The 27,858-nt window shown below is 40.2% G+C and overlaps 1 protein-coding gene across 1 annotated transcript in view; it reads right to left on the bottom strand.

Annotated features, from left to right (window-relative positions):
* The window catches only part of LOC140907760 (potassium voltage-gated channel subfamily KQT member 1), a 744,183-nt gene that overhangs the window by 268,986 nt on the left and 447,339 nt on the right, over nucleotides 1-27,858 (bottom strand). Inside the window, exon 19 of the mRNA XM_073334512.1 lies at nucleotides 19,024-19,085. Coding sequence (XP_073190613.1) covers nucleotides 19,024-19,085 — 62 coding nt within the window. The remainder of the gene's footprint in view (nucleotides 1-19,023; nucleotides 19,086-27,858) is intronic.

Below are 27,858 nucleotides of genomic sequence, written 5' to 3'. Positions count from 1 at the left end.
CTTCCATAACCTCCTGAGACAGCCTTCTGAGACTCTAGGCTACACTTGCTTCACATTTTCAGTTTTCAAACTTTTCTCTGCCTGGGGGCCAGAAACTAACTTTTTTTTAAAAATGAAAGCTAAGATTTTTTCTGGAGCTGGGGCCTGAAGAAAGGCACCAATTCCGTGAACTGTTTGACAAAATGGCAAAAGTTTGCAGTACTGCTGCAGTGTTCCAGCGGGAGCATACATTGCAATATGGAGCATGTCCACAGACACAACCCACTTCCATACCCACTGCCACCTGGAAGCTGGCTTTGGGAAAAGCACACAGGGCACCCTTTCAAATGATGCAGTCGTCATTACTCCTGAGCTCACTTTCCCAAAGCCTTGGAAGCATTCTGTCTGACTGCACAGGCAGATTGCCTCAGGCCACTGTCACTCAAATGCTGCTCCTCTGCACCCATAATGCACTATCAAGTGAAAAAGCCACCACCTAGCTCACACTGTGTATGATGGAAGAAAAAAGATCACTGTGCACAGAAGCTGTTCTACAGGGGAGCTGAGACACCTTTGCTGTTGGTAACTTCACTTTAGTTTTTCTTGTTTGTGATGTTTTTGTAGTTGTGTTGGTAGCTGGATATAAAAGGTGGGTGAGAGAATATCTGGTAATGGACCAACTTCTATTGGTGACAGATACAAGCTTTCAAGCTCCACACAGCTCTTTGTCAGGTCTGACTTTATATTTTCAATATATAAAATCTCAAATATATATCAAGAATCCAGATTTTTTAAAAATGTATCATCATTTATGGTCTAATGTCTTCCTGTGAGACGGTGCTGTATATCTCTTATAGGTGGCTTCACAGACTTTCTAAAATTAAAAACGAACAAATAATCATAAATGTAGTCAGATGTATTAAAAGGTGTAATACAAGATATATTTTGTTAGTCGCTGGGTCCAACTTAGTCCACTCTGCTTGCTTATTCTAGTTAAATGCACATGTCAACATATAAAAAGTTATTTCAGACTGCAGCATTTCATTTCCTGAGCCAAGCCAAATGAACACAGAAATAGCAACAGTGCACAAGCCAAGGAAAATGAACTTTTTCCCCTCCTACTGTGACATTTTTGGAGGCAGCCAATTATACATTCACAAATAAATAAATAAATAAATAAAAATCATGAATGAGTAGTGACATTTTTGGAGCTATAACTTAAAGTGAACTTTCCCTTTTAATACAAAATTAGTATAACCGTGACATTTTTAACAGCTTTTCATGGTTCAGCATTCTTGTAAGTGGACTCATTATAAGTGAATTTATATGCTGTATAAAAGGCCTACAACAATCTTTTCTCACTAGTAAAATTGTAACTCTTATGTACGTTAGATATATAGAACTTTGTACATACATAAACAGAATATGGTCTTTTTTGGGCTCTATAGATTACACTGGAGGCATATTAAGGGAGTAATGAATGCACCAAATTTGTTGGAGTATTTTACAGAGTCTCGATTTTCCTGTCCCATGTTATTTTGTACATTTCCTGCTCTGACATAAATGACCTCATTACAGAGAAATTCTAATAAGTATATCCAGTTTTCGTTTATCAAAATATGAAGTTTGCTGGCTTTACTTCTGTTTTGTGACATTTGTGTGTATTTATGGCTTTATGGAAAAAAGAAGAAGAAGAAAAACCCTCTCCACACAAGGGAGTTTTTTGCTGAATGACATAATCAGAACTCCAGTCGGTCTGAGCTATGGTCAGGCTACAAAACCACCTAGTAAAATTAAGTAAACGTAGGGACTATATTTTGGGATAGAAAATTACCTTCTAAATACAAGAAGTTTATTTTTGCCATCCAAGCCAGGGAAGGAAATCAGACAGCAGTATTTGGAATACTATAGTCTGTATATGCTATGACTGTATTAGATTAGCAGTGATTCCTGTCACCTTACAGTACGTCTCCCACCAGCTGCTAGATATTGCTGCATGTAAGGGGAACACAGGATTGTTACTGCAATCCAAACTCAGATAAAACTTCAGTGGGATGCCAGGAACGATCCCACAGTCTATATACCTTGTGTGTCATCCTGTTACAGGGCTTGGAATAAATGCTGCTCTCAACATCTAAACAATTATTGTTACTGATATTTTACAGTATATAACTATGTCAAAATCAGTATGTGTTTACATGACAGTGCTCGGGGTCCCAGAGGGTGCTTAACAACAAATAACAAATAATAACAACAACTACTACTACTTTGCATTTCTATAGTGTCTTCTATCTCAGGATCTGAGCACTTTATAGACATTAATGAATATACTCTCACAGTACCCTGTGTGGTAGGTATAATCTCCAAATTACATGTGAGTAAAGAGGAACAGACACATAGAAAGCAGACAATAGAATCCAGAACCACATGAAAAAATATACACATCATTGCATGCCTAATTCATGTACACAATTACTAAAAATGCATGTGCAAATCAGTAATTAGAGAGACAAGGCAGGAGAAGTAATTACAGATACAAGATAGGTGAGGTAATATCCTATATTGGACCAACTTCTGTTGGAGAGAGACAAGCTTTCAAGCCTACACAGAAGAGCTTTGTGCAATACTGCTTACAAATCAAGTAATGTCATGCAAAAATGGACTGTTAGTCATGCATTTTTAAACACAGATATCCAATTTGCACATGTAACCAAGGTAATTATGATCACAAATTAGGTATGCAATTGAGTATACCTTTTGGATAGAGTCCTGGACTTCTGCCCATTCAAAATTAGGGCCTTAGTGACTTGCCCAAATTCATACAGAAGGTGAGTGACCATGCTGGCAATAGAATCAAGATCTTCTGTATTCCATTTCTGGGCATTAACCAAAATATTATCCTACTTTTACATTATTACAATTTTAAAAGCAATCAAAAGCAACAGAAAATAAATATTTTTTTCTGTTTAATTTGAAATGCTGAGGCAGACTGGGGACTGCAAAAAGAACAAGGAAGTTAGTCGTACACTCATGCTGCCTACTTAATTCGATAGGCCTTCCTTTTCAAAGACTTTAGTTTTAGTCTTGGACACACAAAACTGGCTGCCATCTGTGGTACTTACGGTGACAAGTTTTGTACAGCATCTATAGGCTGCAGCCACTAGGTACCTTGACATTTAGTAATACAATAAACATTAATATGCAGCTTTATGCTAAGGGATTTTAAAAGAAGGTTGAGTAAGAATATGGGCTGCTGCTTCGTTCTACATTGAATATAATCAGGGTGGCCTATGAGCAAGGGATTACACTAGCCCAACCTTGAAAAGAAAAGTATTTAAATGTACATCTTTTTAGTTAAGCAAAAAGTACCAGCCTGAAAATACTCTGGTGATGATAAAATGTGTTTCAGTTTAAAAAAATTATTTTTTTTAAACTTCATTCACTAATCTAAAGACACTATAATGCCCGAGCTTTTTACTGGAGAGTTTTTATACATATACTACATATGCAGGATCACCAATCACAAGTCAGGCCCCAAAATATCATGAGATTTGCTTAAAAAAATCAAGAGTGTTTTTTTAACAGTATCATTCTGGGTTCATTTTATTTACCTTCTGGTTTTTGAGCCTTTAGTGGTCAAGTTTTCTTTCTTGTCTGCACAACCAGAAGGATTAGAAACTTACTCTTCATTTAAAACAAACAAAACAAAAAGAAAGTAAGAGTCCCAAGAATTTACTTTATTCCAGGAGCTGGGGCTTTAAGGAAACAGTCAAATGTTGCAAGACTTGTGATAAAATCATGAGAGTTGGCAACACTTTTATGACAGATTTCAGAGTTGCAGCCGTGTTAGTCTGTATCTGTAAAAAGAAAAGGAGTACTTGTGGCACCTTAGAGACTAACAAATTTATTAGAGGATAAGCTCTCGTGAGCTATAGCTCACCTCACGAAAGCTTATCCTCTAATAAATATGTCAGTCTCTAAGGTGCCACAAGTACTCCTTTTCTTTCAACACTTTTATATGTGCAGTCATTCTTTGTGTGAAATGTTCAGCACCTCAAATCAATAGTTCATTACAGGGGCAACTACAGAAGAGATGTAGACAAGAACGTAGTCACCCCACACTGGATGTTGCCAGGGCCAACAGCCCTTCTCTTGAAAAAGGGGACATGGGATCTTTAATTACCATCCCTGTTGAAGAACTGTGTTCTTTCTCTCTTCAGAAAGATGACACCTCACCCATCAGACCATCTGCTATCTCTGTGCTGGAGGAGCTACAAGAAAAATTATCTTCTCCTTCAAGACTTCTCTATGGTATAGCATTATAATATACCTCTGCAATTTATTCTGTTATTTATATGAAAACATACAGGAGAGACATAGAAAAAGATCAGGTCATTTGTATTTCAGAGTAGGAGGACAGAAATTTTGCTTGATCCTTATCAAAGGCCAGAGCATTGTCACCTTGTTATTCCCACTTCAATATATGTACACGCCCCTCCACCCTCACACCATCTCACTAATCAGGCTGTGAGCTACAGCTTACTGGTATAGAAGAGGACATGGCATGACTTGCTATAGACCCCATCAATGTCACTTATTAAGTAGCCCAGAAGCATGACCAATCTATAGAAATGATATAGTGCTCTCCCCCTGCCTCAACACTGGAGATATATGAAAGAGACATTACAAATGCTAAACTACTATACTTTTGTTGCAAACACAAAAATGAGCCCAATTTTCTAGAATGTTTTTTGGCAAGATACACAATTTTTTTTTTCAATCAAAACCAGGCCAATGACCGAGTTAAAATGGAAGAAAGCGGGCCCAGTTTTTGAACAGAGATAGCTATGACAATAAACAGAAGTGAACATTTGTGAATGAAGGAAAATGTAGGGCATATGAAACTGCACAAGTCACAATGACAACATTTTTCACATCAAATTCCACAGCACAAAAATTGTGGGTTTCTCCTCACAGTTCTACAACCAGCACTGACAACCCCATCTGCTAAAAATCACGTCAGAGATTAAAAAAAAAAAATTATTAGATTTGTTTTTAAAAATAACGAGACTAAAAAAAATAATACATTTGGGGTTCTTTTTATTTGCTTGCTGTTTTTTGAGACTTTAGGGTTCAAGCATTTTTCCTGCAAGGAGGGATGGAAACCTACTATTTTATGGATTCTCATACAATTACATGTCCCCAGGAGCCAGATCTTTAAGAAAAACACAGACTCTTGTGAGATTTGTGAAAAAGTTCTGAGAATTGACACACCGTACTTTCTACCCCTAAAAAGATGAGCAGATTATCAGCCAGATTCTGACCCAGGAAGGCACTGGGAATGAGAGATCTGACCAGATATTTAACCTTATCTTAAAAAGAGGTAGTAGAGAGCACTGCCCCTGAACCAGCCCATATTTTTCATGGGATCTTTTAGGAAACCTACTTTTTTTGCTTTATGCACTCACTTACAGACAAAGGTTTTACAATGCTATCCTCTTCACTTCCAGAGAAATCAGACCATTTTAATGTCATTTCCAATGTCTTATTTTTGTCAATACATTGTCACAAGAGAAAATGCTACAGGACTTGCAGCATTCGCAATTGTAGGTTTTGGAAATGCCAGAACTCTAACCACTGGTTTGTTCCATAGGGTGTATTTTAATGATGGGCTACAGGTCTGTTAAGCAAACAAAAGGATGCCAGTTCAGTACTTCATACTGTATCTTAAACACTAACCCATCCAGTCAGCACATTTTTAGAGGGGGATTACTTCATCTACATGATACAAGGCCATTGTCTGTGAAGTATGCTAGACCCACAGGACAAACAGCAGGACACGGCAGTTTCCTATTGAACCATCAGATTACAGTTACCATTTTGTGGCAAGGCAGCATGTTAAAACTTTACAAATTCAAATCCAGCTGCAGACACTCTGCTCCTCAGGCCTTGGCTACACTTGTGCATTAAAGTGCAATAAAGCCACCAAGAGCGCTTTACCTTACTACCCCTCCACACTGGCAAAGCACGTAGAGCGCTCTGACTCCACGGCTGGAGCACTCCTGGTACTCCACCTCCCCGAGAGGAATAACATTTGTTGAGCTCTCACTGGAGCGCAATGGCACCAGTGTGGACACCTAATGCGCTCTGACTGGCCTCCGGATGTGTCCCACAATGCCTGTTCTCGTCACTGTGGTCATCACTTTTGAACTCTGCTGCCCTGTCCTCGGGTGACCAACCGTTAGACCCGCCCTTTCAATCCCCTGGGAATTTTGAAAATCCCCTTCCTGTTTGCTCAGCCAGGTGTGGAGTGCTCTCAGCAAATCTTTCCAGGTGACCATGCCTCCACGCGCCAGGCGATCCCCAGTATGGAGCAATGGCGGGGTGCTGGACCACATCAGTGTTTGGGGGGAGGAAGCTGTCCAGTCCCAGCTGCGCTCCAACCGCAGGAATTATGATACCTTCGGGCACATATCAAGGGCCATGATGGAAAGGGGCCATGACCGGGACGCCGTGCAGTGCAGGGTTAAAGTAAAGGAGCTGCGGAATGCCTACCACAAAGCCCGCGAGGCAAACAGCTGCTCTGTTGCTGCCCCCGCGACCTGCTGTTTCTACAAAGAGCTGAATGCAATACTTGGGGGCGACCCCACCTCCACTCCAATGACCACCATGGACACTTCCGAGCCCAGCACAGCAAAGGGGGAGGAGGAGGAGGAAAATGCGAGCGAGGGTGCTGAGGCGGGGGGAGACACGCCGGAATCCCTAGAAGCATGCAGCCAGGAGCTCTTCTCGAGCCAGGAGGAAGGCAGCCAGTTATGGCATCCGGTGCTTGGGGAAGGACAAACACCAGAGGAGGTTCCCGGTAAGCAGCTTTTTTTTTCAGGAAGGAAGTTCTTTGGTGCGAGCTCTTTGGGAGAGGAGGGTTAGGGCTGCATGCATGCCTAGATGCAGAATAGCGCATTGATGTGGTCTACCACTTCACGGTAATCGGCATCAGTGATCTCTTAAAAAGTCTCAGACAGAATGTGGGCAACGTGCCTGCGCAGGTTTATTGGGAGAGCCAGCGTGGTTCTTGTGCCAGTCAGGCTAACGTGTCCCTGCCACTGTGCCACGAGGGGCGGGGAGTCCATTGCTGCACACAGGCAAGCTGTGTATGGGCCAGAGCGGAAGCCGCAATGTAGCAGAAGACCCTCTCTTGCTTCCCCGGTCACCCTCAGCAGTGAGATATCTTCCAGGACGATTTCCTGTGGAGAATGTTGTGACAGTGTTCAGCGTAGGTTTCCCCTGCAGCTGTTGGCTCTCCCCAAGGCACAGAATCTCAGTGGATAGTACATCCAGGAAACAATCAGTCCCCTTGGACCCTGTGCTTATTCACCATTTCTGGGGCTCCCGTGGGTTATGTGCGCTCGCTTTGGGACAGGCAAAGTATGATTTTGTATGGTCTGTGATTGCCCTCCTTAAGTGCGGGGGAATCATTGCTCTGTCTGGTGTGTACAATGCTTCCTCTGTTAAGTGTTGCATTTTGCCTGTGTAGGTGCAACCTTGAGATCTCAGCTGCCAGTGTTATCACCGGCCGACAGACTGAGAGCACTCAGGAAGAGGCCCCGTAAAAGCAAAGAAGACATGTTGCAGGAAGTGATGCAGCAGTCTGTGGAAGAGAATCAAAAGGCACAGAAGTGGAGGGAGAGCGAAAGGAGGATCCGCCAGAAGAATGAGGAGCGCCGGCACGAAAGGGCGGTGCTCCGGCAGCAAAGCACGGATCGGCTGATTAGCATAATGGACTCTCTCCAGGTGCTCATCACCATGCAGGCGAAGCACTATCGCTCTCGCCCCCCCTGCAGCCCTTGTCCCCAAACTCTTTCCCTTGTGCCCCCATGTCCCGTCCAACACACTTTCCCCAACATCTGGGTTCTTACCGCCCCCAGCTGCCTCCTACACCTCTAGCTTCACCATCCACCCACGAAAACTACGACCCTTATGCACTGCACTCAACATGCTTTACAGCCATCCTGAAGTGCAGCCCTCAGTGCACAGCACTCCAGACGGGATTCCAGAGTATGAAATCAGGACATACGCAAGTCTGTGAGTGAACCAGTCCCCACCCCACCCATTTGCCATTGTGGTATTGCTGTGTTACTTTGTTTTTATTTCAGTAAATGAATTTTGAAAACATACTTTATTAGTGCATAAAGCAAAATATACTTTAGCCCAGGAAAGCAACGAGCACTTCAATTCAGTGTACCAAACACAGCCACTGCACTTAACTCCCATGCAGAGCAACAGACATTACTAGTGGCTTTCAGCCTCAAATTGCTCCCTAATCCTTGCAGCCCCACACTGGGCCCCTCTAATAGCCCTGCTCTCTGGCTGTGCAAATTCAGCCTCCAGATGTTGAACCTCTGAGGCCCATGCCTGAGTGAAGCTTTCACCCTTCCCTTCACAAATATTATGGAGGGTACAACACGCGGCTATAACCGCGGGGATGCTGGCTTTGGCCAAGTCCAGCTTCCCATAAAGAGAGTCCAGCGGCCCTTCAAATGGCCAAAAGCACACTCCACAGTCATGCGGCACCGGCTCAGCCTGTAGTTGAACCACTCCTGGCTGCTGTCCAGGCTCCATGTGTAGGGTTTCATGAGCCACAGCATTAAAGGGTAAGCGGGGTCTCCAAGGATCACAATGGGCATTTCGACTTCCCCTCCGGTGATCCTCTGGTCTGGGAAAAAAGTCCCGGCTTGCAGCTTCCTGAACAGGCCGGTGTTCCGAAAGATGCGTGAGTGATGAACCTTTCCGAGCCAGCCTGTGTTAATGTCAATGAAACGCCCACAGTGATCCACAAGCGCCTGAGAACCATGGAGAAATACCCCTTTCTGTTAACATACTCGGACGCTAGGTGGTCTGGTGCCAGAATAGGAATATGTGTCCTATCTATCGCCCCTACACAGTTAGGGAAACCCATTTGTGCAAAGCCAGCCACCATGTCATGCACATTACCCGGAGTCACGGTTCTTCTGAGCAGGATGCGATTAATGGCCCTGCAAACTTGCATCAACACGATTCCAACGTTTGACTTTCCCATTCCAAACTGGTTAGTGACCGATGGTAGCTGTCTGGAGTTGCCAGCTTCCAGATGTGTCTATCCTCAGCACCCTTGTCCGGGTGAGAAGTGCTATTATCCCTGTTTTACACATGGGGATCTGAGGCACAGATAGACCATGTGACTTGTGACTAGGAAGGCTGTGGCAAAGCAAGGAATTTGAATCCAGGTTTCTCAAGTCTGAGGTCAGTGGCCTAACCGTTGGGCCAGCCTTCCTCACTTTCAGTCCTTACAACAGCATCATTATTCCATGTAAGTGCAATTTAATGTGTGGTAAGATATTAACTGAGAATGACAAAAACCATCTGAGTATGGGTTAAATCACGATGTGCAGGATAATACTTACTGAATATGCTTTATTAGGTATTGTGGTATTGCCAAGGGGTCCAATCAAGGATCAGGGCCCTATTGTACTAGGTGCTAGACAACAAATGAAAAGGTGCATAATGTATCCTATGCTACCTCATCCCTTAGTCCTCAGGCTGCTAAATGTTTAACAGACATGTTGAATAACACAGGGAAGACTAGTACCTCCCAGCCCACAGTACCTTAGAAATGACTTCGAACAGAAAAAAACCCCACCATGATTATGTTATTTGGCAGTAGAAACAAAATTATATTATTGAGAATATACTGTATATATATAATATACAATATATACATAATGATTTACTCTCTTTCTGTGTCACCATTTTGTCCCACTTGCGTGACTCAAAATAATGTGTCTCAAACCGTATTACAGTGGAGAATACTGGGGACTGTTTTTCTAGGCTTCTTCACAACATTTTACCTTTTTGCCTCCCTCACCCCAGATGCCATAACATGAACATATAAGAACATGGAGATTAATTCTTAAACTCGGTGACCATTTCCCACCCAAGGTACCATATACACTTGGGAGTGGACCATCACAGAACTCCTGTTCAAAACTCTTTTTATAAGGTTAAGTAATTTTCTAACATGTACTGCAGAACCATATTTCCTGTACTGTTTGTTACAATGTATCTATGCAGTTACAATTAATAATAATAAAATCCATTACAGACATTCAGGGACTAATTCCAAAAACATACACCCTAAAATGTACTTGCATAAAAGCATGAATTCAACCGCAAGTACAAATAACTATTAGTTTGATTAAAATGTGGATTTTGCAATTATATTTCTTGCAGATGGTACGAGAGGCCAATGCTTTAAAAATCTGGCCTTCAAATAAATAAGCAAGCGCTGTCATTTTAATTACTGATCCTGAAAGTGCTCTGTGCAGAGAGGCCACATAATTTTGAAAGGAGTTCTATGGGTGGAGCTAGAGCTGTGCAGGAACCAGAGTTTTTTGTTCAGGAAAGAGTTCTGTGTTTTCAAAATGTCTTCTATTCCACAACAAGGGGTGGAATCAAAATTTCCTGCAAACCAAAATAAATAAAATAAACAAACAAACAAATAAATTCATTTTGGTTCAATCAAAACATTTCTCCTGGACAAAATCAAACCATTTCATTCTGATTTCAGCTTTCAAAAAGGGTTTCAAAATGGAAAATTGAAACGTATATTCAATTTTTGTTTCAGAATGATTTGTTTCATTTGTGACATGTTTCCGCTAATCATTTAACTTTTGATGAACTGGCACTTTCTTATGGAAAAACATCCTTTTGGAACAATTCCAACCAGTTTTAGGATGCAAGCCTAAATAATTACGAATTACTTAAAATTAATATTTTTGGAAATAATTTTGTGAATTAAATTACTTAATAATAATATATAATAATTTGAGATGGTGAAGAATTTTGGGGATTTTTTTTTTGAAAATGCCAGTTTATCAAAATTGAAACTGCTTGTGGGACGGGATTAGTTTCAACAAATTTCCAATTTTAAATAAATTTTGAAAGTAAGTTTCAAAATTGTCAAAAGGGGACATTTTAAACATTTTCTGAACCAAAAAAGTGCCATTTTTTAGGCTGAAACAACTTTTCCTTTTGAAATAAGTAAATTTATAGTAAAAATGAAAAAAAATATAAAAAAATTGAAATCTAAATGAGACATTAAAAATTATTTAAACAAAATATTTCAATTGACCTCCTCTGAATTTTCTTGTCTCTTGGGATATTTTTGTTCTGCAAAAATGTTCAAGATCTTGACTTTTTCCCTGATTGGAGATGGGAATTTTTTTTGAAACCTCAAAAATTCTCATGGGATGGGAAAATGATTTTCCGTCCGGCTCTAGTAACAACAATAGTATTAAATAAGTAGCAGCAATGGTGGTGTAGAGCTGCACTGCCTCATTGGAAACCCTGCGTCTCAAGGTATGTCTGCACCGGACCTGGAGGTGCAATTTCCCAGTCAAGTAGATACACCTGCGCTAGCCTTGATTGAGCTAGTGTGCTAAAAATAGAGTCAGAGCTTATGGCTGGAAGGGACCACCGGATCATCTAGTCTGACCTCCTGTATATCACAGGCCACCAATACCACCCAGCACCCGCTCACTAAACCCATGGCAGCGTAGTTGTAGTGGCATAGGTGGTGGGAGGGACTAGTCAACCTGATTGCATGCCTTGGGTTTCAGATGGGAGCACTGGGGTAGCCAGCCAGCCCCTCCCACTGCTCCTACTGCCATGTCTACATAGCTATTTTATCCATGCTATCAGCAAAGTACACCTCTCCAGTTCACAGAGTAGACTTGCCCTCTGCTTCTTGGAGCTCTCCAGTTGTGATGGGGGAGAGCATTCTGCTACAGCTGGAAGCAGTGCAGCATGCTCCCCCCAAGAACTAAGTCAGCAGAACTGTCAGACAACAGTAGGGAGCTAGTGTCAGAATTGTGGTTCCAACTACCTCTAATGCACCTTGTACTTGTACATAGGGATGAAATTCTGGCTGGCTCGTATGTGGGCTTCATAAGGGCAGAGTAGGGTTCTTAGTCCATGTTAGGGCTAGTTACAATCTGACCCTTAGCATTTGATTAAAAGTACTTGATTGCTATCACAATCAATTACTACAGACAGTGTGTAGAATGCTGAACGATTATCACTACCACCAGTAGCTTTTATCAGTAATTTTATGTTAGCTGTAAGAAATTTGGGCTTTATTTGGGTGTACACTTGAGCACATTCAGCATAACTGGTAACATACATAGAAGACCATGGCTGGAATGGCAGAGAGTGCTACAAACCAGGACTGGGACAGAGACAGAGTTGTTGGGGAGGTGGGGGTTTGCTAAGCCTGCATTGTATTTTGCATGATTATATATTTAAAATATCACTTTCAGAAGCATCAAATTTGCTCAACAACTATATTGAAATATGAAGAAATCAAACTTTGTAAAATTTTCCAAGGTTAGTCTGTAAGACAGTAGGCTCTCCAATAGGTTAATCAGTTCAGACCCTTTGATATGGATTAGAATTAGATATCCTAAAAAAACATTGCACAGGAAAGATTCCATTCCCCCAGGGCTCCATTATTTATAAACAGATCTAAAACCATTTAATTATTTCTATCTTTCACAATGTTTATTGTAATTTTGTGCAATTTTGTCAATGACAGTTAATATGGAACATATCTTCTTCAGGTACATCTCACTGATTTCCACTAATGAAAGGTACATTTATCTTACTTAGTAAGCACAGCGTTTTCAGCTATCAGTTTGATGACCTAAGCAAGTGCATACTGTGTAAGTCCCCATTTTATGCCGCAGGACATCATGAACAAGATTAATAGGTTTTTTGAAGAAAAAAAGGTTCCACTGAAACAATTTCAGCCAAGATAGCAGAAAAGCAATTAAATTATACTGTCTGTCTAATCACAGCAATCTTTGAGACTGCTGTAAATGGGATCAAACTAATTATGCCTGGACCTTAATCAACAGACAATACAGCCACAGGGGAACAGACACAATGATTTGCATGCTCATTTATAGGACTCCTAAATTATTTAACATTTGATTTATAGTGCTCAATGTTGTTCTGATAAACATTCACAATGTCAAATCCTTCCCTTCACCCTCCTTTAAAAAAAAAATGGGCCTGATCCAAATCCGAAGGACAGACTTCCACTGACTTCACTACGCTTTGGATTAGACCTATGATTCTCAAAACTAGCAGTGAAGATTCCATTCCTGTCCAATTTTCATGATAGAACTCAAAAAGAGCTCATGTGCTTCCCTGCTGATGTTTATTTTGCGGGGAATCTTCATGGAGATGCATATTACTGTGATGTAGAAAGGATACCTCACACTGATCCATAAACAAGGCTCAATAACAGGAACCTCAAGGGAAGGATTTAAGTTTGATTAGTTCAACTATACACTCTAAAATATTATGTATGTATATTCCTTCCTTTTGCTTGAAAATACTTATCAAAGTAAACTTTTACCTTTGTCCCTACTTTCAAACATTTGTTGTCAGGGTCAGAAATGTTTCACACGCAGCTTGACATTGTTCTCTCTCTAAACTTGTTTATTGGCTAATCTGGGCCAAATTCTTCTTTGTTACCCTATTATAAATATGAAATATGTCCTCTGAAGTCAATACAAAGTTATCTTGGATTTACACTAGTTTAATAAAGTGATATTTATTCCCATAAATCTTTTGAGGGTATAAAAACAGCAAAACTTTCTTAATCAAAAAGTTTCAAACTAACAAAATTCTCTTAAAGGAACTATAGTTAGACTTCATGTCCTACATGGTGTTCAGCAATCTCAGAAAACAAATGAATTAAAACACTCAGATGTTTTAATCCTATGCACAGAATTAATTTTGTCGTGGGTTATATTTTTGCCATGGTCTACTATAGGGAATGGGCAAACAAAGTTTATCAGTGAATGTTTCTGAAACGTTTTTGAGCTATCAGAAATAAGGTTAGGCTGCCACAATGATTTCTGCACTAAGTAAATTAGAAAAGCCGGACATTTAAATATTGCTGAGGATCCAGTTTATCAAATCAGCATGAGTTAGAGCTCAGGTTAAAGTTCTGTCCTTAACCTGTCTGGTGGGGTTTAAGTACTAGAGCAGTGGAAAACCAATTCACACATACCACCAGGATGCCTGCAATACTTTTGTAGAGTGGAGTGAAAACAGAATTCTGTTCAGCCTTAATACTGAACGTTTGGAGTATCATTCTGTTTTTGCTTATATCCTATGCAAACCCAATTAATTGAGTGGGGTTTGATAGGGAATGAGGGCAGAACTGGGAACCTTGTCTTCTTAGGTTTAAATCCTTGTGCCAAATTTACTGTCATTTACATCAGTGTAAATCCAGAATAACTCCACTGAAGTAAACAAGAGCAAAATTTGGCTGATTTCTTTTGATTTCTTTTTCAAATTAGGTACTAGTTTAAAACAATAGTCATATTACTTCATGCTATGAGGACAGTCAATGGATCTACTCTGGATTTACCTTGGTGTAAATAAGAGTAGAATTTGGCCCACTTTAGTGGTATTCTCTTAATACACAGTCACAAAATCTCTCACACTGTCTCCTTGGACCAAGTCTGGCATATGCTGAGACTATGTATAGACAATATTACTCATTCTCCATTCGAGATCTAACAGCACAATGTGGGTATGTTTAACTGCATTAATTGTGGACACACACATCATCATCATCAGCCTAACTGTTTAAGTTATTTTGGTTTCTTTGAAATACCAAAACCAAACACCACATATTACAAATCAGTTGTCTAAAAAGTTTCATCATAAAACGTGAATCAATGTTTAAGCAACAAGGGTGGAAAAAAACAAAACAAAACAAACAAAAACAACCAGCCAAACCACAACCCCAAAAACAACAAACAAAAAACCCCGCCCCGACTTAACTCCACAATTGTCCTTCCCCTCCGAAATCTTACGTTGACAAACTTATTTGGTGGGTTTATTTTTAATATATTCTTGAACCCTCACAAACAGATTTTTTAATTGACTCATTGTACACTAATTTTCAGCCTCAATTTTTTTTTAAACAGCTGAATTATGCCCTTCTTCCTCACCCCATAAATTAAGGGTTTATAATGGAAATGCTCACAGACCTTTAACTACGGTGGTGCTTGCAGACGCCACCATGATAAACAATGTGATGATGACTATTTAATGACTCTTGATGTAATTACAGCAGGAGTCAGATTCACTGAACATCAATCTCGCTATTGTTATCCAAAAGAAGGATGCCCAGAAACCACTCTTCTCAGAGCCCATCGTTTTACTCCCAAGTTTAGAATTATTGTTTAAATTGGTAAAGAGAGAGTTTACCATCACAATCCAACCCCCTCATTTATTTCTTTTGGACCATGCTTTTGTTCTGGCTCACATTACTCAGATGAATAAAGCTTAGATGGGTTCAGCTTTACTGCCCTGCTTTCTCGGAGCATTTCTGCATTTTTTAAATGCTACCAAATGGTTGTTTTTGGCTCCTACCATTGTCACATGTTGTCTGTAAGCATGGAAATAGTTATGGTAATATGGATGTAAATCACAACTGTAAATACCACATAAAGAAGACTGCCATATAATTATAAAAATACCTAATCGATTTCTTTTTCAAAGACAACACAGCTGTCCCTTTTAACCTTCCATTTGCAGATTCTTTTCTCTCCTGTTTTTATTTATAGGTTGCTGGGCAGTTTGACACAGTATATCAAGATTTTTGCTTCTAATTTTTTTGGAGAAAAAGATATAGTACTCATTTCATCATAAAGAGGCATTAGTTTACAATTTTAAAGAGAATCTAATGCCAACTCTAGAACATCAGTTTGGAAATGATCTCCCTTCTAATGCATTTCAAAAGAATCTGTCAATGGTTACATGCTGCAATTTAAAATTAAACCCTGCCATTGAACTAAAGGAAGGGTCGGCCAAATGGCACATATCATTGGGAAAGCAGCCCCATTCTTGTTCTTGTTCACATCTCTGTGTTATGAAAAAGCACCACAATAGGTTATTATGCTGACCACAACAAAATAAACCTTTTATAACCTACTCTGAGAAGAGCAGGTTGAAAAGTGTTCTGGGTAAACTTATACTACACAATATGCCATGTTAATGAAGGAGTAAAGCCTTACATAGCACTAATGTTGCCAGAAGGGTTTTTACATATTGGCTGGAAACTGCCACCATGTGTTTTATCCCTCTCCCACCAGGCTTTGAGTGTTTAAAACTAAGTTATGCAAGTATACGTTAACTCTCCTTCATGTAAACTCACTATTCCATCCTGCACAAACCTGTTCTTATCACACTTCTATTACTGTAAGATTACTTCAGAAGCACTGACAGTGATTAAACCTGAGGTTACAGACAATGTTATTCATGTTAAAGAAAAAGAACCCATTTTTTTGGCTCTTTGGAAGCTTCTTGCACTGCTGTTACTTATTCACCTTTTGGGGGGGGGGGGGTCTTTGTCCTAAATTATGTCCTGTACTTGGCAGGTTGAGAAGCTTAAACCAAAACAGTAAGAAACCTTTAAACTAAAGAGACTAAAGTCCATCCTCAGCATCAAAAAATACCTCGTTTCTCTCTGAAACATTGGAAACAGACAATTACTACAGCTCTATGTAGAACAACGCACAACCCTCTGTATGGATGAATTATGTGTAATTCTCTTTTGCACATAAAGGTAAAAGCAATCTACTAGAAAATGCTGGTGGGAAAGACCAGTCTGGAGCAGAAACACGTTAACTGCTCACTGAGACAAAATTTTAATTGGATAAAAAATAAAAATCCATAGCTGCATTTTTATCAGTCTAAACCAATTAGCCTTTGTCCAAAAGTGTGCCGTTTTATCAGATGTGTCACTTGATTGGGAGGCTGCCATGTCTGCCACGGGTGAGTGCATGTTAAAACAATTTCTCTAGGGGGATGGGGTTTATCCCAAAGGTTTCCAAGTTCCAAGGGGCAGGTCATTTTTCATGACCAGCTGGAGCCTCACGTAAGACATGCCCCCACTCCGTTTATTCTGCTGAGAGACTGAAGACTGCTTTGCCCTTCCTGACTCCCAATTGTTTCAAATGTGGGTACACAGTACTTACCATAGGGAAAACCATTTAAAACAAGAATTGGTGTGATATGGGAAAATGGTTGAGGGGAAGTAGTTTGACAGCAGGATGTGGTAGTTTCTATTGTCCCATGAAAACAGGGATATCTGGGAAGCCTAACTTTGTTCCTACTATGTAAACATACATATTTTAGCCTTGTGTGCAAAAAAGATGCAAACATACTCACTCATTTAAAAAAAAAGCAAACAAGAAAGGTTTGTCTTTTTTTGCATACCATAGTTACCTTCTTGATATACGACGGATGTCATGAACAACGAATGAAAGTTAAGTTGTACCGAAAAAAGCAAACAATTTAGCTTTCATTGTGGGGCAGACCTCACTGCTTGCCTTTATTTTGTATTTGTAGTTTGTTCTGACCACATAAAGGAAGCTGGAAACACTGCATACATTTTGCAGGTTCACCTAATAAATTATCTTCATACGTTTTTATTCCCTTCATTGTTCTGAAGAAAATAAATATAGAGATAGAAATCAGCAGTTCCAGTACAACATGTGGAAAGTTAAAATGCTATGCTAGAATCAATCAATCAATCAATCAGAAAAGCAGTTAGGCCTTGCCCAAACCCCAGTTGAAACTGAGCTCGCAACAACAATATTTAAATCTTATTTATATATGATCAATGTTAATATGGCTTTATCATGGATTTTTGAGCTAGTTTAGATGCTGTTCCAAGAACTCTGCAAAATAGGTTCCAAAATAAACCCATGCAATAGATGGGCAATACATGCTCATAGTGGGCATTTAAAATGATAATGTAAATCCCTCATTATTTTACCGCCTTGAAACTTTTATGTTGATGCAAAGTGGATGAAAATAAAAGCCTTTGGGAAACTGCTAGAATTTGCTTGCATATGTTTAAGCTACAAGAACAAGATCTGTAAAGCTGATTATTCAATATAGCAAGTTATTGACTGGGAGAACTTCCCATGATATTCCATCTGTTACACCATTCTACCTCTTCTTAAAATTTCTGAAGCCATTGCCAATAAAGCCTTGAGGCTGGACTAGCGGCAGAAGCAGTAATGACACACTGATTTCTCTCCTTCATAACATGGAGGAGTCTGAAGCATACATACTACTAATTTAGTAAAACAATAGCTCTTTGAATTTTTGGAATTATTTCTCACACAAATTGATGGAAGCATTGTCACAGATATCCTTCATATACGATATTTCCAGACCTACTATATATTGTTTCTTTTGACCCTGAAGTAGACTATCATTGGGACACAACCCATTCAGGTCCAAGAAACTAAAATTCTAGGTAAATCAGTTATCCAAGATCACAGCATTGCATATTTTCATGTTATGATAAAGTTCCTTCAACATTAGGTGGCTGGTGGAATTTCACCTTTGTATCATTTCGACATAATTTTTGTAAGGTGCACTGTGGTTTCTTAAGAAGAGCCAAAGCTTCCCCCCCTTCACATAATTAAAAAAAGAAACAACTAAATGAACAACTTGATGGAGATATCCTTGATCACAGACAGGCTTTGTCTCAAATGCTAAAACAAGCTGTAGTGGAGAATGTCTGCTATGATAAAACTGAGATATCAACTGTTGCTATTTACAAATAGTGCTGATAATGGCCTCTCTAGTATCTTTAATATACTAATTCTGGTATGACAGACACCTTGTCACTATGCAGTATTTGTCTACCAGACTTATGCAACCTACCTTTAACATGGAAGTATTACTACTTGAAATCGAGAATCAAGTTTTCCCGGCAGTTAAATGGTTAAAAGTGCTAACAACATAAGCATGTAACTTCATCAAATCCCTTACAAAAATTAGGATATTTTTCTTGATTATGGTGCCCCATAGTTCTAAAGTAAATCATGCAAAGATATTATCTTGCAGTCCTGTAGATCAGATATCATTAGCCAGGGGAAAAAAAAAAAGCTTTCATACACTTACCTTATCCTCTAACCGGATCAGTCTGGCTCCTACAGTATAGTATCCTTTGTCTACCCCTTTTTCTAAAAGAAAAAAATTGTGACAGTCTTCAGACAAAGAATAAGCTGAAACTAAGAAGTATATTTAATTGGATTTAAAGCAAAATAGAAGCTAGTAAAAAGTTAGGGTGATATTGATGACATGAGTGCAATAAGTAATTTTTATTTCATAGACTGTATGAGTGAAAGAGGGATTGGGTACACATGTAAAATGTGTGTGTACATATATCTATATGTACCACTTACACAATGTGTGTATATTAACTGTATAGTCATGCATACTTTTATATAAGAACACATATTATGTTTTCACATTTATAAATGTGACAAGCAGTATTGTCTACTGGACAAGACACTCACCTGGGCTCTATTCCCAGCTGACCCACTTGTATGACACTGGGCAAGTCATTATATCTCTCTTTGTCCCCATTTCTCTTCCTACCCTTTCTCCGTCTGGCCTGTGTAGGCCCTGATCTTGAACTGAAGGATTGGTACCTAAAAGTGGAAACTGTTCAAAGCAGGGCCTTTCTCTTATGTTTGTATAGTGTCTAACACAGTGGGGCCACCATTCTTGTTTGGGACCTCTAAGCACTACAGTAACAAATCAGAAATAATAATTGTATTATGAGCTGCAAAAAATATTCATAATGGGTAAAAATTTCAATAGCACCTAACATGGATCGGCTAGGTATACAGTAGCCACTGGCGCATCCCCAGAATACAAGACATCCATGCCCCTGCCTGTGTGAGCTCGTCTCCACCCGCTTCACTTCACATGAAGGCGTCTCCCCTGTTTCTATTCCCATCCACACCCCCACCACTGCCCCTGCCCTCCTGCATCCAGTCGATTCCTCTTCCCTCTCCTTTTCAGCGGCCAAAGGCATGTCAGTGCTAAATCGATACTGGACAGGGACAGTACTCCATGAACTAGGACTGTCTGGCTTAAAACCAGACAAATGTCTTCCCCAGCTAGGTATACTTAGTTTTACTTCAGCTCAGTGAGCTGGACTAGATGGTCTCTTGTGGTCCTTTCCAGCCCTAAATTTCCATACTTCAATGAGGTGACTTAGGACCTTAAGTCTGCCATTTTCACCCAATGAACTAAAATGCTTGCTTTCAAATTTATGATTTTTTTTTCACAAAACAAAAGCAAAATTTTGCAAATTTCTGATGGAAAACATGCACACAAACAGTTTGCTATTAGAAATGTGACCTTTGCACACTCATGTTTACATTCCCTTTTCACACGTTGAGCTGGATTGGTTGCTTGAGGTTTGGCCCAGGAGCCACAATCTATTTGGTTGTAATTGCCTGACTGGCTGCGCCAAACGGTTAACCAGAAGCTATGTAGCCCCTTTTTTCTTAGTGTGGGTGGCCACAGCAGGGAGCAGCTCTTGTGCATTGTTCTACTATTGTGTGTTTGGGAGGAGGGATACTTATTGGCCACCCCTCTCCCACAAAAACACGCTGAGATTTTAGGAGGGCAGTGGCCCTGTCTGGCAGCCTTCTCGAGATATTGGATAGGAGAGAAGTTTTATCAAAGAAACTGGGGAGGCAGCTAGTAGGTCACCAATCTTTCCACACAAGTAGACAACACAAATACGGTTGGAGGCATTTTGTGGGCAGAGTGGCCTGGCTGGATCCAGAGATGTGTGCTATTTGGACAATTAATTAATTAAAGAACTCATAAACCTCTGAAACTTGAATTCAAGGTTCCTGGTTTGGCTCATCTCCACCAAAAGTGAAATAATTTGCGGATTTGTTAGATACACAGGAGCATATACATTTAATTGCAAGTATGTAGAATCCTAACATCCCCTAACATGTGTATTAGGACAAATACGCATGTTTTCTAAATCTGTGCTTCACAGACCATTGGGGTGTGGTTGAATAGAAGTGGGGAGATCAGAGCTCTCTATCCCAAATCTTAACTTCCTACCCATCTCAAGTAGGCAAGACCCTATTTACATTTTAAACATCTTTACATAGTAAACACTTTTTGGTAGAACTGCACATGACCATCCTCAAAGGCACAAGTCAACAGACTATAGGAAACTTTACACAGCTTTCAGATGAAATGAAATCCAGAGGCAGAGATGCTATGTGCATTTCTAACATTCAGTAGGGAACTCTAGATTCACAACTTAATCAATAAGTTATACGTAGGACCGGTAAAATGTTTTCCCTCAAAACCTGTTTTTGTATGGAAGAGTCTTTTGCTGAAACAGAAAGTTTATGTCAACACCATATTTTGGTTTTTAATTGAAAAAGTGCAATTTTTGGCAGACAAAATACTGACATTTTTGTGGGTTTTGAGCCCATATTTCTCAGTTTTCACTTGCTGAACCCCCCACAACAATCATTTTTGGGGGTTTCTGCAAAACTCCCCAAAATCTGAAGAAAACGTTTGATCAAAATTAATTAAAAAAATTGTTGAAAATTTTCCTGGGAAAAATAATTTCCTAACCAGCTCTAATTATACAATTCATATATGTACAAGCTATCTAAACAAAAACTAAACAACTTAATAATATTTCTCATTTTAACTACTCCAGTCACTATATAGGAGAGAAAACAAGAAAACAGGAATTGTTTAGACAAACGGTTGGAAAGGAGTGCAGCTATTTTGTGGCATTCCTCTCAAGTGAAGTGAAAGACATGTCATGCAATGCTCAGTCAGCTGTGGCATGGCTTTCACTTTTCTGACATGCATGCTCTGTATCTCACAGAAGGCTGTAATCTTTCCTCCTTCTGGTTAGCCTCCATTTAGTTAGGTATTTCAGCTGTAATTTATAAGTATTGCCCTCTAATAAACGCTGCAGTCTTTTCATAAAAGTAAACTGGGTGTGTAGTCAATCTGGGAAGCCTTGTCGCAGAAGGATGGGCACTAGCTCGAATAACACTGTTCTAATGTATTTAATTTCTATCTTGTTTTTATAGTATTCCTCTACAGTCTTTTCAAAATATAGTATTTCATCCCCCCATTTCTTCTTCTGCATACTAGATTATTTGCCTTTGTAAAGAGTAGGAAAAGGTTGGACAGACAACTGTAAATCGGAAACTTCCTAACTTTTGTGTTTTTTACTTTGTAACTTAAGTAACATTCTTTTAATGTAGGGTTGGTTGCTGGGTGTGCGTGTGTGTGGGTTTTTTTTTTTTGTTTTTTTTTGGTAATATATTGGCTAACCCAGATATTAACACTTTACAAACACACAAAAAAGTTGAGATCATTATGAAGAAGGGAGTATAATTAAATATAATGGGATGAAATTACATAAGGAAAATTTAAGCTAAATATCAGGAAAGACTTCCTGATGCTAGTCAATATCAGACAGTGGAGTAATCTTCCTAAGAACGTGACAGATGCCTATCACTTATTCTATTTAAATTTAGACTAGGTAAAATAATTGTAGATGTAAAATAGGAAGCACCTTTACTATCAGATTGATAGAGAATATCTTTTGAGTCATCCAGTTCAGCTCTAGACTTTATCATTATTATATAACATGCTGCTCCTTGATGTGTTCTTCCTCGAGGGTTGCCAGGCATCTGGTTTTTGACTGGAATGCCCAGTCAAAAAGGGACCCTGGCGACTCCAGTCAGCACTGCTGACTGGGCCATTAAAAGTCTGGTTGGTGGCACAGCAGGGCTAAGGCTCCCTGCCTGCCCTGGCTCCGTGTGGCTCCTGGAAGCGGCAGCATGACTGGCTCCTAGGTGCAGGGGCGTGCCCCAAATGCTGGCTCCACAGCTCCCATTGGCAAGGAACCATGGCCAATGGGAGCTGCAAGGGCAGCACCTGCAGGCAGCGTGCAGAGACCCTTGGCTGCCCGCCCCTAAGCCTAGGATCCAGACATACTGACCACTTCCAGGAGCCACTTGGAACCAGGGTAGGCAGGGAGCCTGCCTTAGCCATGCTACACTGCTGACTGGGAGCCATCTGAGGTAAGTGCCGCCTGGCCGGAGCCTGCATCCCGAACCTCCTCCCACAACCTAGCCTCCTGCCCCAGATGAGAACCCCCTCCCACACTCCTAAATCCCTCCCAGAGCCCACACCCCAACCCTCTGTCCAAGCCCAGAGCCCCCTCCTGCACCCCAAACACCTCCCCCCATCCCCATCCCAGAGCCTACACCCCAGCCAGAGCCTTCACCCCCTACCCAAGCTCTAAGCTCCCTCCCACACTCTGAACCCTTCAGCCCCAGTCTGGAGCCCGCTTCTGCACCCCAAACCCCTCATCTCCAGCCCCACCCCAGAGCCCGCACCTCCAGCCAAAGCACCCCCTCCTGCACCCCAAACCCTCTCACACCCCAGCCCCCTATACTCCCTACCCCAGTCCAAAGCCCACTCCTGCACCCTAAACCCCTCATTTCTGGCCCCACCACAGAGCCTGTACCCCCAGCCAGAGCCCTCACCCCCCTCCCGCACCCCAACCCCCTGCCCTAGCCCAGTGAAAGTGAGTGACGGAGGAAGGGGGGATGGAGTGAGCGGGGGACGGGGCCTCAGAGAAGGGGCAGGGCAGGAGTAGGACCTGGGAAGAGGGCAGGGCAGGGCAAGGGTGTTCGGTTTTGTGCGATTAGAAAGTTGGCAACCCTAAATTCATCCCCCCACACACATACAATACTTGTTTAAAAAACAATGTAAGCTAACATTTCCAGAAGTGTTCGCTAACTTGGGGTATCACCTGTTTTTCGTGCACAATTTGAGACACCTTGTTCTTTATTTTCAGAGGTGCAGACCAGTCACAACTCCTACTGATGAAAACCAGGAACAAGAAATCTCAAGTTGGTCATCCAAAAATGGAACAGATAAAATCATTGAAACACTTATGGAACATTTTCTGCAAGGGAATAGTGAATGTCACATCTAAAATGAGGAAGAGAAAAAGAACAAGTGAAATGGGAGAAGATTACTTTTTTTAGTTTACTATTTACTAAAGTACTATGCCATATCACATCAGAACATAATGTACAAGAACGTTAAAATATGTTTGTTTCTTTTATTAGTGAGAAAAAATACTTATGGGTAGTAACTCAGTACGTGAGCTCCTCCAAACTGCCTGAAAACGATTTGAGCTGGAAGTGATCTGCTACATTTTCACAGGATAAGCAATTGGCCTCAATTTTTAACCCCACAAACTATTGCTTTATAAATTATGAAGTTGTTAGAGATTTTTTTCAAATCTATTTTGAAGTATTTTTCTAAAGGTAGAAAAGGGAGAATTTGAGCTGTGTGACCTGTGGAGTAGCCCAGACTGCAAAAGGTACCTCAAAATCTCGGGAAAATATATCAAGCCCAGCACACTACTGTGGGTCACTAGGAACGAAATGGACTAATAGAAGACACCACACTGTTCTGTCTTCTTTAAAGCAATTAAAAGTCCATGCAGGTAGACTGCTGTACCCGTAAAAAATTATTCTTTTACATCTGGGATCTCTAAAATAATAGATAAGAAAATTATCTAGGGCTTAGTGATTAGATCATTTTGGTCATAATTTAAATAATCTTGACCCCTTCTTCAACTGAGATGCAGAACAGAAGTACACTGGATTTTGTTACATAGCTACGTTGTATTTCTGCACCTTCTCCAGAATGTGCGGATGCCAGTATTTGGCCACGAAGTCATAACAATGTTTATAAAATAACTATGGGAGTAATTTAATATGAAATACTGTAAGTATCCTTAGTAATTATTTAAAGGTGGTGAAATTTGACCGTGTGTGGAGGGCCAAGCTAAGTGGTGAATAGGCTCCCATCTAGCTTTGAAAATGGGACTTACGTGGTGCAAGGGAACTAATTTCACCCAGAAGTGAAAAACAGATTCAGAGGCAAGAAGGAGAACAGCCTGCATCTATATAAAATGATGTCTGCTTAGAGGGCATTTTTTCTCTGCTGGCAGATTTCTTTTTGATCCCACCTTCCTCATCTTTATCCGGGATGGGGTAAAACAGTACTTAAGAAATACTGACTCCCATATCCCACATATTCACCCATTTTAAAAGCCAAATTGATCTGAACACATTTATTAAGCTTCTGAAAGATTCTTCTTCTCCACTTCCAGTTACTGGCTGGAAACAGAATGACACAGAATAAGAAACTCCTGCTAAGTCAACCCAAAAGCAGGAAGAAGTGCTAAAAATCCCACAAGAAAGCCTGTTTCTGGTGAGATTTCCAGTCGTGTTGCACACACATAAGCGGTTCTGATAAGGCACCAACCTTTGGATATTTATTTGAATCTGAACACTGAATCTTTTGTGGCATTATTCTTCCCCTGTGCTCCTGAATGGCCATGGGGATTCTCTGAAGTTGCATGCAAAACCACTGAACTTCATTAGGTGCAGAAGGTGGCTTGTTACTATTTTACATTTTACTATTTGTACTATCTCATAGGTGTTTGTTTTGTTTAGTAAATATTATTGAATCTCCAATTTCACTTTGAAAATGGGACTTAGGCACTTTTCAAAATTTGACCATTAATTATCCAGGTGACTAAGCATTATCTTTGACAAAGTATATTTTTTGGCTTTTTAAAATTTCCAGTCTTTAAGGAATTTTGAGTGAAAACGGCCAATAATTACTTCTAATTAACACAAAGTATTGCTATTATGTATCTGTAATATCTTGTCCATGTTTATGTCATTCACTCGTGAAAGCTGATCTAAAACTAAATCTATAGTATGTATCACACTATGTGTAGTGTTGTCAGTATTGACAACAGAGATTCAAAAGATGTCTGATCTGAAGCTCACTGAGGTCAGTCGAAACATTTCCATTGACTTCAATGGGCTTTAGATCAGACCTTAAGATTCTTTGAATAAAGCTGGTAATAAACCACAAAGAAGTCATTGGGAAGGCAACATTCTTTTTGTATTTTTCTTTTCAATACTTTGATTTTCCCTGCATTTTTATTTCTCTTTTCTTTGCCAGCTATGAATGCAAAAATCCGACAGACTCCATATTGCTGACGAGGGAGATTCTCAGTAATGTCTTTGCTTGAGAAGAATGCACTGTTTAAAAATTCCTTTTTAATGCAAGACTGGCCAGCCATGCCTACGAAAATTCAGGGATCTCAGGTATCCAGAGGGGATGGGAAAGTGCGAGTGTCTGTCACTGTCAGAAAGGGGCGAAGCTACAACCATTTAGCTGAATTCACCTGAACGTTGTTGAATAAAATAGGGTTGAAATCAAAACCACTCCTGGTTTTAGTTTTGCAAACTAAAACAGCACCCAAAATGAGGTGGGTGAAATCTGGAACTATTTATCTGGACCTACCCATCATTCTTGAACTTAGGGAGGGGGTCAGATAAAAGAAGATATAGATCAGGTAATTTCTACTCTTTGTCTTGCAAACCCATAACTGAGACACTTAGGTTTTGCAACCTTAAGAACCATCTCCAGTTTCCCTCCTCTCCAGTCAATATTTATGATGCTGTCAGTTCCCCTGTGGGTGCTGCCATATCTGCCTGCAAGTGGCATAACTTTGTAGAGCTGGCAGGCTATGGCGAGTGGCATCATTCTTGGCAGCATCACCTTTGAAAGATGGTTACTTCTGGAAAAGTTGTCTCAGAGCAGCTGTTCAGCACTAAGGCTGTTCCAAGAACCGATTAGCAGAGGAAGTTGTTTAAGTGATGGGTCTGCAATGTTCTTGTCTGGAACAGCAAGCATCACTTCCATAAAATGTCGCCAGGAGCCCTGGTGATCCTAAGTCCGCTCTCAAATAAAGCTGTGCATCATAATCAGGTCTGAAGATGGACTAACAAGAATTTTTTTCTTTCTATTACTGAATATTTGTGTAAACTAAGAAGTTCTCCAAAGACAAATACAATATGAATGCAAAATGAAGGGCAAGATTTTTCATGACAAAAAATTGTAGCAGACCCTAGTTTGAACTGGAATTCCCTCACCGCTCCTCACCCTCCAGGATGGGGTTTTCAGACCATATCACTAGTGTAGGGACTCACTGCCAAACCTGAGGGCTCCTGGTAGTCCAGTGATACCTTATAGACCCCACTCTTCCCCTGAAAAATCTTTGCTTCTAATGTAGTATCCGCATGTGAGCTGCCTTGAATGGAGCTGATTACAGCTCCCAGACAGCCACTGAGGCAGGTTTGGCCCCAAACGGCTTTATTTCAACACTTGTTTAAATCGCTAAAGCTATTTGAGATCATCCAAATAGGCAAAATAGGTTGAAGGAGCTAGGATTTATGGACTAAACTTTAGTAGCCTTGTCTGTGTGATCTGATGCTTAATGAAGCATGGATGGAGAGTACCCAGCTTCACAAATTCTTTGGAATGTTACCCCACAGTTATGCTCTTTACATTCAAATCTCTCTCTTGCTCTCTGCCTTAGATACAAAAACCTGTCTCATAAAACATATTTCAGTCACCTCCAATGCTATGTTCAAGTAATAGCAGATTAGAGCTATAATTTGTAATATTAAACCCAAAGTAAAAAAACGAAACAAAAAAAAAACCAACCCCAAAACCCTGAAGTCTCACAACATTTTTAAAAACTCACTTGCACAATGCACTTTAAAAAAAATAACTCAGGGTGCAAACATACGTAAATGTGTGCAAGCTAGCCAATTTCTTCCCTACAGCTAAACCACAATTTAGCTATGAGGAAGAAGAGCATACCATATATTCCACTTTGCTGCAGGTCCCCTGCAGTGGTCAGCCTTTAAAAGTTTCTTCCATTTTGCAAGATACTACTGTTTCTTGTGTTATTTTTCATTTTAATACAGGGTATATGGGTAAAAAATTTCAAAAACACCTATGCGATTTAGGAGCTTAAATTACATT

This window comes from Lepidochelys kempii, chromosome 1 (assembly GCF_965140285.1).
Source record: "Lepidochelys kempii isolate rLepKem1 chromosome 1, rLepKem1.hap1, whole genome shotgun sequence".
Lineage (NCBI taxonomy): Eukaryota > Metazoa > Chordata > Testudines > Cheloniidae > Lepidochelys > Lepidochelys kempii.
Note: the sequence above shows the minus strand (reverse complement) of the source record. Positions and strands in the feature narration are given on the sequence as shown.